This window comes from Antedon bifida, chromosome 9 (genome assembly GCF_963402885.1).
Source record: "Antedon bifida chromosome 9, ecAntBifi1.1, whole genome shotgun sequence".
NCBI lineage: Eukaryota > Metazoa > Echinodermata > Crinoidea > Comatulida > Antedonidae > Antedon > Antedon bifida.
Window position 1 is genome coordinate 7,521,744 of NC_136234.1, and position 15,561 is coordinate 7,537,304.

At 33.4% G+C, this 15,561-nt stretch overlaps 3 protein-coding genes across 5 annotated transcripts in view; 1 reads left to right on the forward strand and 2 right to left on the reverse strand.

Annotated features, from left to right (window-relative positions):
* Positions 1 to 15,561, reverse strand: part of LOC144852343 (NF-kappa-B inhibitor epsilon-like) — a 119,721-nt gene that overhangs the window by 4,445 nt on the left and 99,715 nt on the right. The window lies entirely within an intron of this gene.
* Positions 880 to 5,265, forward strand: LOC144851768 (uncharacterized). Of its 3 annotated transcripts, XM_078709373.1 has the most exons (6): positions 880 to 1,046; positions 1,660 to 1,736; positions 1,816 to 1,980; positions 2,753 to 2,913; positions 3,464 to 3,687; positions 4,160 to 5,263. In XM_078709373.1, exons 3-6 carry the CDS (start codon positions 1,850 to 1,852, stop codon positions 4,973 to 4,975), a joined length of 1,332 nt encoding a protein of 443 aa, XP_078565499.1. In that variant the 5' UTR covers positions 880 to 1,046; positions 1,660 to 1,736; positions 1,816 to 1,849; the 3' UTR covers positions 4,976 to 5,263. The 3 variants fall into 3 exon arrangements, with proteins under 3 accessions (XP_078565499.1, XP_078565497.1, XP_078565500.1); XM_078709371.1 differs by having other exon boundaries at positions 1,660 to 1,980; positions 4,160 to 5,265; XM_078709374.1 differs by lacking the exon at positions 1,660 to 1,736 and having other exon boundaries at positions 1,758 to 1,980; positions 4,160 to 5,262.
* LOC144851565 (tryptophan--tRNA ligase, cytoplasmic-like) lies at positions 6,479 to 14,126 on the reverse strand. Its single transcript, XM_078709090.1, has 10 exons — positions 14,003 to 14,126; positions 13,217 to 13,354; positions 12,454 to 12,562; positions 11,302 to 11,421; positions 10,686 to 10,868; positions 10,479 to 10,579; positions 10,250 to 10,362; positions 9,623 to 9,796; positions 9,310 to 9,450; positions 6,479 to 7,218 (listed from the first exon to the last, which is right to left on the reverse strand). Exons 2-10 carry the CDS (start codon positions 13,347 to 13,349, stop codon positions 7,060 to 7,062), a joined length of 1,233 nt encoding a protein of 410 aa, XP_078565216.1. The 5' UTR covers positions 13,350 to 13,354; positions 14,003 to 14,126; the 3' UTR covers positions 6,479 to 7,059.

Sequence of the window (15,561 nt, forward strand, 5' to 3'; positions counted from 1 at the left end):
TGATGTCCCTTTTCTTTTTGGTTGAAAGAAAAAAATCTGAACTGTAATTCAATCTGTTGGCGCCCTAGTACTAAAAGTATAATGATAATCATAGCCTGGTATTAAGAGCATGCCATTTGGAGGATGGTGAAGTGATGATGATGATGTGATGATGATGACGGTTGGTGATTATGACGTTAATGAATGATGAGATGATGATGACGATGATAAGATGATGATGACGATGATGGTGATGATGATGGTGATGATGGTTGGTGATGATGATGATGACGGGTGATGATGACGTTAATGAAATGATGAGATGGTGATGATGATGATGACGCTTAGTGACGGTGGTTGGTGATGATGATGATGATGATGATGATACTGACAATAATAATATAACTCGTTGAGTAAGTCGATGGCAATATAGGACTGCTATTAATGATGCCAATGACGAGGACGATGAAAGATGTTCATGAAACAACAAGATGAAGAAGCTCAATGCATTGATACTGCATACAACGAATTAAAGCTAGAATTATAACAGCATATATTACGGTATAAGAAAGAATGAACAATATTCACAAGATGGATATGATGAATATAGAAGAGAGAGAGAGCACGTCCGTTGATTTATCGATCAACACATTAAATGCTATACCTTAAATACAAGAATTGTTCGATAATAGCAGCAGAACAGCACAATATTGACTCATTAATATTAATAACATACCTACAATCAACTAATAGAAAGATGTATTCACGGTATTGTCACGCTCTCTGCGCGTTTACTTCTTGATGAGAAACACGATGACGACGGAAATTACTTCTTAATCATTATGTCTACACATGCGCATTAAGCTTATTTCACTGACGTGAGAATAGGGTGGAGGAGAAATTTAACGTGGAATAGATGATAATTATAGACCGATGAAAAGCTCACTAGGAAGGCTTTCTGCGTCCTATGAACCGCGCTTAAATATAGCTTTGTAGTTTTGACTTATCATTGTCAGTGATGTTTCACAACAGATGATAATTATTCACATTCGTCGTTCAGGCAAAAGGTAAGTTATATTACTTTAGATGAGCAGCATGTTATGGATATCTCATGCGTGATCGATATCGTACAGATGAAAGATATAAATAATGAGGTATTCTGGTGGTGGTTAAATAATAAACCTAGTATAGTAAGCGCACGCTGTCCTTTATATTGCTGTCTGAATGGTTGTAACTTATGAATAATGTTATTCGTGATGTTGTTTTGTGTAGGCCCTCGAGTGCATGTCATGAGAATCACAACCCGTAATGCCAACAACTGCCAGAGTTATAAAATATTCTTTTTTTTAGATTAATCAAACATGCATGTTTTATTTCAATACCGTATCTTACCAAACACTAATCGCACACACACATATTATATGAATGTTTTAAAATATTGGTTAGTGGTGGTTATTATAACAGTAATCCAGTTTAAGTAAAATAAACATTCCGAATGACGTCATGATACTTTTGAATATGCTGCTGATCATCGACAATTAATTATTATTATTATTATTATCACAAGTATATGCTTTCAATTTCCAACTAAAAATAAATCACAGAAAAGAAAGTAAGCTTAATAATTTAAGATCTGTTGTTTTGGATTTATGTTTATAATAACTTCATTATATTTTATAGGATTAAACAATTGAGTTGAGTGGACATTAATTTGTAGACTAGAATCAAGATGTTGTTGGGATCTGTTCAGTTATCAGGTAAATCTCTGTCCGTTTCAGAAGTAAGGGATATATGCGATTCACTCCGGTCACATTCTGTTCGTCTTTTATCCCTAAGTGGATGTCAAGTCGGAGATAAAGATTTCAGAAAAATGATGCAGGCGTTAGCAGAATGTAAAACAGTTGCTCAACTTAACCTAAATCTTGGTGTCGTATGCGATCTTGAACGAGTTAAGATGTTAGCGCTTGCACTTAATAAAAACAGGTCACTTACATCTTTACAGTAAGTATAAAACAATTATACTTTTCCTCCTTATAATGGGCCTTCAGTCCGGATGACAAATGTCAGATAATGTAACGTTGACAGTCTATTATCGTTCAGAATACACGAAAAACTTAAATATAATCTTCAGTGTAAGTAGACGAACGTAATATACCAAAATACAGTCGCGGAAAAGAAATGGTGTATTCTGGGCTTACGTAGGCCTACGCATGCGCATATTAATCATTTTGATCAATTTCGTACGTCTTTCTATAGTTCTCCTCGAAACGAATTAAACTGAGTTAAGTCTACAACACATATATGATGACGTCACAACGTTCCAAGAAACACAGTGCGTCATTTCTAGTTGTACATACAAATCGTATGAAATATAGTTCGAAAATTAAGACTCTTTAATACCATTTCAATATTGTCGAATATAATCTTCCATAAATACTAAAACGAGTTAAAATTTCAAATGAACTAATATAGGCCTACTGTATAAAAGTATAATAATGCATCCAATGTCTCGATTCTGCGTTGTGAAGAACGTCAACAAATTCATTAACGCGTCACTCACCGCCTATAGGTGACGAATCATGTACCGTAGTGATTTCAACAATCGTGTGGCAGCTAACTAATTTATAAGGCAATGTTATAATCGACGGTTTGACTCTAGTGTGTAACTGCGATTCAAGATTCTTTTTCAAAATATGGAATGTCATTCTTAAAACCCAAAAACATTAAGACGTTTGATTAATTACATTTCGTTTATATCACTTTAATCTTTTAGCCTTCATGGTACTCCGTTAGGCGATAAAGGTTTAACATTACTTATAGATTCATTATGTCTTCATCCTGGAATACGCACCCTCGATCTCGGAGACTGTAACCTAGGCGACGAAGGCATACGTTTAATTTGTCGAATGTTGCCAGGCAACGGCGCTAGACCAGGTAAGTTGATGGATGATTCATCTTTTTTAACGAACATTACACAAGCTGAATAAATACATGTTTATCCATGCGAGGAGACAGTGTGATTGCTGTTAATGCTTTAATACTCCTCGAAATTGATTCGGAGAGCGGTTTTATCACGAGCTCTTAATTTGCTTCTGTTAAATGACAATATGATACTGCATATCGATAATGTTGAGTCATTTAATGTGATTTTTTAGCAAACAATGTGAATTAACTCATTTCGGATGATGACATTGCATTATGATTTAAGTATGATTTTAGTTCACGTAAAAGTAGAAATAAAGTCTTAATTTCATTTTTTGTCCTGTTTCCGGTTCCCGTGTTGTTCTGTTTTCTTTTTAGTTTTATGGGCTGCCTTATACAAGCTTTGCTTTTTAGGAATATTGTCCCTCTCTTATTTTAATCAAATTATTGTTTGAATTGAAATAGCAGTTTAAAATGCTGTGAGGGAAGAGTGAAATGACACTCTCCCTGGTCAACCTTAGCAGACTATTACAAAAACTGTTTTATTATTCCGTTTCTGTAGGTTTGAGAGAGTTGGTGTTGAGCGCAAATAATGCAGTTACAAATGTGGGATGGGCACATTTGGCGACGGCCATCGCGGTGAGGTCATCATTGCGTCACCTGGGCCTTGATTATAACACACTTGGTGACTACGGTGCTGGGGTGTTTGCTGTGGCCGCAGCAGCATGTAAAACATTACAAATCATTGATTTAGAAGGAACTGGTATATCGGAAGAAGGAGGGCTGGTAAGTTACGTCATTGACGTGTCATCAAAACTCATTATGTCACAATAACCGATATCAATTTTCCTGATTATTTTCAGTAGAGCAACAATATGCGATATCGATTAAAAACAATCCCCAACCAAGTTTACCATAAGTACTTGCAGTATAATTCCAGCAAGAATCAATGAGTAATTTTAAATACCAAATTCTATATAAACTGCTATACGAAGACAGAACTAGCCGATAAATCTTTTGCGATTTGACGCATTAGACGATCCAATATTTCTGAGGCTATAGGCCTAGGCCTATACTCAATTTTAACATTTCAGACAACGTTTTGTTTCCGTTACCGTTCTTCACTTCTTACAACTACCGTACGATTTAATCAAATTAACGGTTATTTAATAATAATTTAATAAAGTTATTTCCCAATAACTCAATTATATTTAGACCTATTCATCTATTCAATTACAATCAAATCAATTTTCTCTAGGTTTGGCAAAACTTATTGGATTGCTTTCAAACGGATCTGACGTCAGTATTACTAAATGGTAACAACATTAGTACAGACACGTTAAACACAATCAAAGGATCGGTTACAGTCCACGAAATCCCTGCTACTAGCTCCGAAAATAAAGACAGTGATAGTGACACACACTGTGCTCTTGCAAGAGGGACGTTCAGACGACGGCGAATGTCTGGAGGAGATGTTACTAGAATGAACTATCCTAGAAGTAGTTTAGCGACTTCGTCATTGAGTACTGGTGCATCTAGAGCTAAAGGCAAAGAACGATCCCGTTCAGCGTCACGTAGAAACTCATTTCCAACAATTAGGAAGAAAGTTGCCCCAGGGGCAAGTGGTTACTCATCAGATCTTAGCGGCTCTGAAACTGATGGTAGAAAATTAGAAAACACAAGTAAAGAAGGGAAATGTGTGGGTAATGGGTCTGATAATGGTGTACACAGAATTAGCGTTGGTGGTAGAAATAGTCCTCGACAGGTAATATCACCAAAACATACAAGACGGGAAAGTTTAGGGAGTAGTCACGATGAATGTAGTTGTAACGATGATGCTGACGATGAGAAGGATAACTTAGAAAATAGCTCGAGTTCTCGTGAGAAATTAAGAGATTTGAATTCACGAAAGTTACAACTACAAAGGCCTTTCACGGGACAAAGAGCTCCTAAAACTGGGGAAGAACGAGACCAATTTGATAGTGATAGACTTTATTCACCTAGGAAATTAAAAGCCGGACGAAGACGAAGTTCTCCGAGACCATCACTTCCAACATTGTACCAAACGTTGTAATTTCATGCGAGCCTACGTATTCCATACGAGTGGGAAAGGAAAGTCTTTCTGACATGGGTAAACCCTGCAGTGCTATACACAACAAATGATATTTAAATGTTCCATAATATACTAGTCGCGTAATGTTCTATGGCCATTGCATTTTGCTTATTGAATATAATATACTGAATCTTAAGCGATCAATATTTAAAATACTGTTAAATTAATCATGTATAATGAGTACAAATATATTACTGAGTTATCTATCCATTCTGAATTATTCTTTCTTTTTCCAAGACATAATAAAACATCAATATCAATCAATGAAACTCAAAGCCGAGAGGATGGCTTTAAGCTCTGTCTACAATATCAAAGTGTGCCCAAGTATGGTAGTGATATGCCCAAACATGGTAGTTATATGACATCATCATGCCCATATATGGGCACATCACATCAAGTTTGATAGTGTAGACAGAGCTTTACGTCACCACAAAGACCAGCACCAACCGTACTTTGAATGGAATAATAATAACCAATGTCAACGTACGTAGCTCCAATTTTCAAATCTTTTTTATTCATATAGAAAATTTATACCGCGGGAGGGCGGAAATTTACGTTATTACGTCAGCATTAATCCTTAATTTGCCAACATTTTCGAAACTGTTTTGAGTAAATTTTTTATACTCTAAAAATAAACTCAATTTGGAATGGATCAACATGAAATATTGAACGTGATAATTATAACACTGCTCACTGTGCAGCAGCGTCATGTACCGATTTTCATGAATATGGTACGTTAACATAGTTCATGTCAAAATGCTAATCTCTCATTTTATATTCATTTACACTTTACTCGCGACTCGTTAGGTATAATTTGTATTACATTACATATTTATCATAAGTCACAATCCACAAAAACATTTAAGACTATATATACAAAAAAAAATCACAATTTATCACAAAATTGATCGATACATGTTTTGTTTTATGTGGTTGTAATCAAAGAAATGATAAATAACATTTAATCCGATTTACAGGATATATACAGCATGTAATAATATAGAGTCTGCTGTAATAAAACACTAGTACCTCTCTAATAAATGAATCATTCCATTCAATAAAGCCAGTACATCTAAAATAAGTAGTGGTACCACTGTTAAGTTTGGCTTTTATATAGATAAGCACTTCACATTGTTTTTAGTAGATAAATTAATAATATAGTAGCGAATCAACTTGGAATATTAATCACTGTCGTTGCGATTAATTCATTCATCATCTTCATCATAATGAGACAGAAAATATCAATTTTTGTAAAATTCAAACATGATCTGCTGTACTTAAACATCTAATAAAAGTAATGTTTAGGATGTAGATGGATATACAAGGACAGTGTAATAATGTATGCTCTATATTAGTGCTATAAATATTTTAATGTAGCCGATTTGATGGATACATAAGGACAATCTATTTTGATCAGTGAATAAATTACTTCTGTCAATAAAAATAAAAGTCACAACATCCTGGTTTGGATTAATAGAATATCCCAGTTTAATGATCCATACAGAACAATTTACAGACATCTGTTTCATTAGACAGTGTATATAAAAATAAAGCTTGAGATATATCAGCAGTTAAGCTGAGTAGATATTAGCAAACCAAAAAAAGATTATTCAATATATTGACGTCAGCAAGACTTACTTAGACTAAGCATGGACTAAGTAAGGTCATGTTTAGTAATTGAAAAAAACCCTTTTATTTTTCAGTTTTGATTGATGAATTACATAATTTAATTTTCAACAATTGTAAATTTAAACACAATCTGCTAAAAAATAATTATCAAATTAATATAAAAGTAAACATTTATTTTTTTAAAATGTTAAATATCATACTTTATTTCAATATGTTTTCACTGCAGTTACTTTTCATATACCAGATGATTTTATAAAAAATAAAATTCACTCTAGCATCACTAATAGATGATTTTAATTATGCTTGTGCCTCAATTTTAACACAATGAATGGTTTCCCTTATAATATATTCATTAAATTAATGTTAGTAAAAGACCTATAATATCCACATAAACAGTTAAGATAGAGTGTATTAGTTCAGAATGTATACTTAAGCTTTCTTGGTGTCATAAACTCTTTGATGATTTCAGGTGTGACTAACTTTCTATTTTCTTGATGAGTTGCTACCACTTCCTGCAAGACCTCGATAAGTACCTTCTTAATTTCACCAGTTAACATCTTTCCACTGGTATAATCCTGAAATGTATACAAATAAAATAATGATACATGCACAGAAATACACATATATTATGGTAAGTAAAATAATAAAAACTGCTAAAAATATACCTTGAAGAAGTAATGAGAGACGAACGATTTATGAGTTGATAATTTATACAACCTTTACTATTCTGATGAACAACACTTGTATAATAGGAAATGACGTTCCTCTTTTACTTTTATTTATATTTCTGTTTATTTTTTTATGATTTATGTAAAAGGGTCTTGCAAAAACAGAATGGTAAACTTCTAAGTGCAAAATTCTTACCATCAATTATACACTGTAATTGTATTGATGACTAAATAAAGGTGAATTAAATGGTTATTGAAATAATCAGTGGTATTTTGCACAAATCTGGATAGATGCTACCAACTATATTCTTTTGTTATATATTCTACATGTTGATGATAGTATAATAGGGATTAAATGGCCCTCTTAGTTATTTATTCTCAATAATTCATCAAAATTATAAAGGCTAGTCAAGGCTAGTAACTCAATTGTTAATTGTCCTCATAAATATAATGCTCATTTTAAACCAAAAATAATTATTTTCAATATCGGTGATGTTTTAAAAACTGTACTTTGGATGACTACTTACAAGTCACCACTCACAATTATTGATTACTGAAAATGAACAGCTTTTATTGACCTTTAATGACCTTTGTTCAAAGACTTGGATCAATCTTGTGAAATGGACAGTAAACAAATTAACACTAATGAATTAGTTCGTTTTTCATTTTGCAACTCATTAAGCATCAAATTAGAATATACAAATCTGTGAATTATTCTATAACAAAAATATATTATGTAATAAAACTAAGACGAGGCTCTGAACAATCTGGGGTAGATTGATATTGAAGCCACAATGAAAACTAATTCTTTCCATGTTTAAAGTGAAAACTGCACTGGGTACACACACACAGCAGAAGTATTGTGCTATGCTAAGAACATTCTTCGACCTCGATGTATGGTAGAAAGAACATAACTTGAACTGGGGGGGAAACAACCTGCGACTTGCAGCCTAACTGAGCTGAATTGCGCACAAGTGTGGATGACACATACAAAAATATTGTACTGGGTACATATAGCGGTATTATGGTATGCAAAGAACTTTGACATATGGGAAAAAGAAAAAAGCTTTCAGCTTTCATTAGAATTGTGTTCACACCTGGTTTCACCTCTACACTAGAATGACTTTTGATCTAGTGTAATCATGTGACTTATCATGTTTAATTATTGAAGAGTTTAAACTCACTGAGAAGCAATTAAAAGGATAAACACAAACTTATGGAGATAGATAAAGATGCCAAGTAACATAAACATTGTATATACTGTAGAGTGTATGTGTCACAATAAATAAATTGTAAGTAAAAGGTACACCAGACAGAGTAATATTATTTATAAAGTATGTATCAACATGAAAATATACAAGATAAAAAATTAATAATCAGGTGGTCTACAAAAAGTTGAAAATATGCTGTATAATATGCCTACTAAGAATGATTGTTTATCAATACATAAACACTGGGGTGAATAATACTAAGCCTGCATGTACTGAACTGTAATATTGTAGGAATAGGCCACAGCAGTAAGTCTAAAAAGACATTTCATATTTTTCATTAGCAATACATCTATGTGCATGGTTGACTGCGTTACATTTCTACAGTATGCATAAAATATCCATTAAATTAATATACTGGAAACCTGTACATCAATCTTCACATTCATTTAAGAATTGTATCGGTAGTATTCTAGTGTTTAGTAACTACATTCTAAATCACTTATAAGTAGTTAACTAAGACAATGAGAGTAATGCTTTACGCAGAATGTAGGATATATATTTTGATTTCAAATAAAAGCAGTAGTTTTGAATAACATTGAATATAGACAACACAACAAGATGCTGAATAATTACTTCTTAGGCAGTAGTACACATGTTGTTATGGAAACCAACTTGTCTACAAAATAAAGGCTGTACTGTATACAAATTGATTCACAATTTTTTTTTCTATGGACACTAACAGTTATGAAACATATATCTGTTAAAATAAAAGAAATAGAACATATACCTGTTTAATTTTTTCCAACTGTTCATCATCTTCAAGAAAAAATGTAAGATATTGGTAAGAAATGTCTACATCGCAATCTCCTCCCTTTTCACGATGTTCCTCAATTGTTGCACAACCACCAGAAAATGCATACTTGTTTATCTATGCAAAAGAACATAAACACAGAAATATAAGTAACTAGACAATATGTTGTCCTCAAAACAAGTGGCCATACAGAAGCAATCACATTAGTGTTTCACTTTGTTTTTTTTAGCATACTTAGTTGTAGAATAGAAACTACATTTACTGGAAACATCTTCAAATAAATTCTTACCTTATTTTTAATTTGATTTTTTGTGTCAGTAAGAAAAATGGAAGAATTAGGATCACTTGCGCTCATCTTAGTTTTAGCTCCTTGAAGTGCGGGGAAAAATGTTGAGTGAATGAGGGCAGGCTTTGGGTATTTCAATCGTGGAGCAACATCACGTGTCATTCGGAAATATGGATCCTAAAAGCAATTGTAAAAGTAACTGTGCATTAAATTTTACATTCTTAGAAGAACATACAAAAGCATGCAACACAAAGTTCATTAAACACCATAAAACAATTTTTCTTCATTCCATTAACAACAAATTCTGCAATAGGTTAAAACACACACTAATTGGCACAATATATATAAATTCCTATTTATTGTCTTCAATTGTAATTATTTGATGTTTTATGAAGAAAACTACCTATTGCACATGGAATCAAACATGGAATATCCTTCTTGTTAACTCTAACCTACCTGATCTATTGCACATGGAATCAAACATGGAATATCCTTCTTGTTAACTCTAACCTACCTGATCTATTGCACATGGAATCAAACATGGAATATCCTTCTTGTTAACTCTAACTTACCTGATCTATTGCACATGGAATCAAACATGGAATATCCTTCTTGTGAACTCTAACCTACCTGATCTATTGCACATGGAATCAAACATGGAATATCCTTCTTGTTACCAAATATATGAGGAAATGAGCTACTGAAAGATGGCGCTGCTTGGATTGAAGGGAAACTTATTTTACCTGAAAGAAAAATATTAAAAATTAAATCACAGATATAATTGGATGTTTGAAGAAGTGGCATAAGGATAATTATCAACACAGATATTTATTTATTAAACACTAATAAAAGATCTTACCTATACAATCAGTATCAACAAATCCAAATATACCTCTGGCTTGGTTAAATGTTACACACTTTTGAACACGTAGCATATTCTTGTAAAATTCTGAACATGAGCTGAAAGATACAAAGAGTATTGATCAGTGATCAACATCCGACATACGTAATCAACTAAACCAGCAAAGCTTTAAATATACATATTAAGCTCTTTACCTGAACTTACCCAATATAGTTAATATCTGAGAAAATAAAGGTCTTGTCCTTATCAAATCCCATCGCGATGATGTCCTTGACATTCTCTATAGCTAATCTGTTTGCTTCTTCCACTTTCAAATCTTTCCACAAAAACTTTTCATCATCTGTAAGTTGTATAACTAAAGGAACATCAAATGCATCCTGAAGCCATCTGAAATAAATAATTAATAAAATAACAGAAATCTACCAAAACTAAACTGTCATATTTACATACAAAGTTGTGCCTAAAAAACTTGAATATTTGATTGCTTTGATTTAATTCGGTTTCAACACAAGATTACAAGACAATATGAATACAAACAATTTACAAGCAAATACATTAAATTAGAAACCATGGATAGCCCATAAAGCCGAAAAAAAACCCAACTTATTTCAATTGGGGTCCTTTAAAAAACAGCAAAGACAACCACAACAAACAGCATAAACAAACAAATCAAACATGCATAACAATAATATATGGCAGAAGATAAACAATTTAAAAGTTTAAAAATATGAGACAATAGAAATTGGATGACCTACAGCATGAACCTAGAATAAATATACACCATGAAAATATTCTCATCAAGTATATGCGAAGGACTTACTTAGTAAAGATAAAAGGTACAATATGCCCTAAATGAAGTGCTTCGGATGATGGGCCTCTTCCAGTATACAAAAAGAATGGCTTTTGTTTCTCAACCCTGTCAAGTAACCGATGCATATCTCTGAAAACAAAAATACATCATAAAAAGAAACAATTTTTAACAACAAAAATAATAATATTGATTTTATTTTATTCAGTCAAAACCAACAGCGATAAACACAGCCACTAACAGGTTTGAAACATAAAACAATACAACATCAAAAACGGTTAACAATAAAATACAGATAAATATATATATATATATATATAACATAGATCAGCATGCCATAAAAAATTTCAATTTAAAATTTATAATAATCAAACAGGTTATGCAGGCTGTTCAAGAAGTGAACACATAATCTTCCTCTTAAAATAACCAAGCCTGTCATTAAAAATATCAATATGATTGCTATTTAGATTATTAAATGTATATGGTAGTCTATGAAAAATTCCCCTCTTAGTACAGTCGACACGGCTAAAAGGAATATGCAATAAATGTCTATTTTGTGTACGACCAGGGACATTTAAACTAAATAGTGAAATTAATAAACAGTCATATTTAGAATTTAAAATATTATATAAAAAAACCGTATCAGATATTGTTCGACGATTACTGACAGAATCAATGGAAAAGGCAAAATTAACACAGTTATAAGACATGAATCGTACAAACTTCCGTTGAACAGTGTCGATTCGACGGGCCTGACATGGAGAAATTGAATTGAAAATTACGGAACAATATTCAAGGTGAGGACGTATAATAGATTTGTATAAAGATAAAAGTGCCCTGCCGTCGTTCATAAACCTACAATTTCTCCATATCAAGCCCATCATTCTATTAGCTTTTGACAACACATGATTAATATGTGAACAAAAATTTAATTTACTATCAATAAAAATACCTAAATCCTTCTGTACATAAACCATCTCAAGATCATGTCCATTCAAATTATAATTGAAGAGCACAGGCCTTTTTTAAGGTGTTATAGAAATGTTTTACATTTTTTTTAAACATTTATTTCAGACAAACTGTCTATATACATAATACTGAATAAACAAAAGAAAAGAAATATGTATTGTGAAGTACAGTAATAATGTTTGAAAAATAACTTACCTTTGGGAAAAAAATATACCCCTACGTAAGAAGCGATGTGGTGTTTGTTTGGTTAACAACGCTATTCTATCTATCAGTACTTGGTCAATTTTTGTACTACCGAACCGCTCTGAAATGATGTTAAAGATACTCATTATTTAAAAAAAAATGAAAGTACAGTGAATAAATAGTGTGCTTTTTTGCAGTATTCTGCACTGTAAGTTTTACTGATAGTACGGAGAGCCATTTTGTACCATACTAGATAAATAAATTGTTGATAAATGGTTTTGATTGACTACTTTTGGTGGACTTAGCTTGCCATTAGAGTACTATCTGTTACTAGATGGATAAATTGTTGATAATGGTTTTGATTGAGTACTTTTGGCGGACTTAGCTTGCCATAGGAGTACTACCTGTTACTACTAGATGGATAAATTGTTGCTGAATGGTTTTGAGTACTATTGGCAGACTTAGCTTGTCATAAGAGTACCTGTTACTAGATGAATAAATTGTTGCTGAATGGTTTTGATTGAGTACTTTTGGCGGACTTAGCTTGCCATAGGAGTACTACCTGTTACTACTAGATGGATAAATTGTTGCTGAATGGTTTTGATTGAGTACTTTTGGCGGACTTAGCTTGCCATAGGAGTACTACCTGTTACTAGATGGATAAATTGTTGCTGAATGGTTTTGATTGAGTACTATTGGCAGACTTAGCTTGTCATAGGAGTACCTGTTACTAGATGAATAAATTCATAAACACAGTTATTCAATTAGTACTTACTTATAAGTTTATCATAATCAACCCCTTTGTCTGACTTTGAAACAACAGACCATGGATTAACATCATCCTCTTCTTCATCATTTTTGTTCTCTTCAATCTTCATGTCGTCAACCTGTTTTTCAACTTCAGCCATTGTTTCTTAATTTCAAAATTCATATTTATAATATATTTATTAATACAATTACAATATAAGCAACATTGAATTGTATTTACTGATGTATCTCGAATTGGTTGAATATAATTATTTATAGGTTAGGCGTATAAAATAGGCCTATTATTAATTATGAACAATAATTACACTTTTAAGTTTTATTACTGGCCTAGCCTAATACCATATCTACTACATTTTAGCCGCCTAGGCCTACTCTACTAGTCTATTATTAATTATTATTAATATTAGCCCCCGTCCGGGATGGGATAAAGACAAGCCCAACTAAAGTAGTACTACTAGGTCTACTACTACCTCAGAGCCTAGGCATAGAGTAGGCCTAGCCTATCCCTTCTATTCTTGTCTAGGCCAGCAAAAGATAGGCTAGCAGAGTAGGCCTAGGCCTAGTAGTAACCCTAGCTAGTGTATAGTAGTAGTAGTAGTAGTAGTAGGCCTATGCCTAGGCCCTAGGCCTAGGCCTAGGCCTAGTTGTTTTGGTACATAGGCTACATACAGGTTAGGGCTAGGCCTCCCCAACCTACTACTGTAGTTAGTGCAGCTAGCTAATACCGACTAACGGAGGTTGATCAATTTAACACTTTATGTAAAAGAATAACTTGAAATACAATTATATTTACCCAACAATATGTGTGACACCCGTTTTACTACACACCACAAAAACTACGTACTACGTAAACAAAAAACACATGCAGCACACAACGTGTGTGTAGAGGGCGTTTTTCATTGCATGACATTTCATCATCTCTCTGCTCTCTGCTGTGGCTGCAATCTGCAACTTTGAGTGTGCGAGCCATCGAGGCATGTAATTCATGATAGCAACACCGCGAGTCACACACGTGACTGCTAAGCCTAATATTTGTACACTATCATAAAACAATGGAACAGATGCCTGCATTAGGCCTATCCCGGCGGAAGCTTATTACAACCTATCCGACGCATCGGCACATCTTTACAAATGCTCTATATTTTGTTCCTATTTCAGACATTATAACACGTCGGGTGTTCTTAGAAGTATGAGGGCGTTAAATAACATTAAAATCGAATAAAGGTGGCGTAAGCCACAGAAAAAATATCTGCAATTCCTACCGCGATACATGCGTATTCAACCGTTAATATATTATCATGCAACAACACCAGAAAAATTGTTTTAAAACGGTTTCTTGTCAGCAGGCCCTATTTTGCGGCGGTCTGAAATAGTGCAGAGCTGAGAGAATAGTTCCGTTCCCGTTTACCATAGTCAATAGACATATGTGATGTTCTTAAAAAAATTGTCTCATTAGATTGAATTATAGACGCGCCACGTCCCCGACAAATCAAGTTGAAGTGCATTAACTCTCAAGAGAACTGTAAACGATTGGAAGCAGACTATACTAAGCGGTTTGTTCCGACCAATAATAGCATGCGTTAAATGTAGGCTTGGAATTGTATAGCGGATCACTGTCAGGTGATGACAATTGCGATAATAATATTAGGTACTGCCTTCCATACCATAAATGACAACGTTCATTCACTCGGTTACTATTTTTAGCGACTGCCGATACCAAACGGAAACCAGTCACAAAGTTACTGTTAAACAATAACACTATAACCGCAACATACAATGGTTGTTAATTTTGCTGGAAAATACAAACTTAGCAGCAGTGAAAACTTTGAACAATACATGAAAGCCATGGGTGTCGGAACAGCATTGCGGAAAACTGCCGCACTTATGTCACCAACTTGCGAAATTGAACAAAACGCCGACGATTTCGTTATTAAAATGAATGTTCCTATAATTACTACACATGTTCAGAATTTTCGAATTGGAGAGCCATTCGAAGATATATCTCCAACTAGAGAGAAAGTAAGGGTGGTTGTAAGTTGGGAAGGAGACAAGCTTGTGTTTCAAGAAGTTGAAAAGGCGGAACCACCGCACATCGTAACACGTGAGTTAATTGGTGACGAAATGTACGTAAAATGTACGAAAGGAACCGTTACTTGCACACGCATATTTAAGCGAATCTGAGAGATAAGAAATGATAAAAATGCAGCTGAAAATCATCGATTATAGTGGTTTCGTCGAGTTATATGGTGAGTTCTCGTGGTTTTAAGCAATCTATTGGAGGTGTAGCATTGGTGTTTTTTGTTCGATCGCATGTAACGCCAGAAACTCAAATTAGCATCAAATAGTAGGAAT

Bases quoted from the DNA above. Each gene is read 5' to 3' on its own strand.
- LOC144851768 (XM_078709371.1), top strand. From the start codon at position 1,709: ATGTTGTTGGGATCTGTTCAGTTATCAGGTAAATCTCTGTCCGTTTCA. The intron at 1,981-2,752 runs GTAAGTATAAAA...TTAATCTTTTAG, and splicing joins AGGTCACTTACATCTTTACA to CCTTCATGGTACTCCGTTAG. The intron at 3,688-4,159 runs GTAAGTTACGTC...AATTTTCTCTAG, and splicing joins TATCGGAAGAAGGAGGGCTG to GTTTGGCAAAACTTATTGGA.
- LOC144851565 (XM_078709090.1), bottom strand. From the start codon at position 13,349: ATGGCTGAAGTTGAAAAACAGGTTGACGACATGAAGATTGAAGAGAAC. The intron at 10,363-10,478 runs GTAAGATCTTTT...TTTTTCTTTCAG, and splicing joins TGTTGATACTGATTGTATAG to GTAAAATAAGTTTCCCTTCA. The intron at 9,797-10,249 runs GTAGGTTAGAGT...AATTGCTTTTAG, and splicing joins TTCCATGTGCAATAGATCAG to GATCCATATTTCCGAATGAC.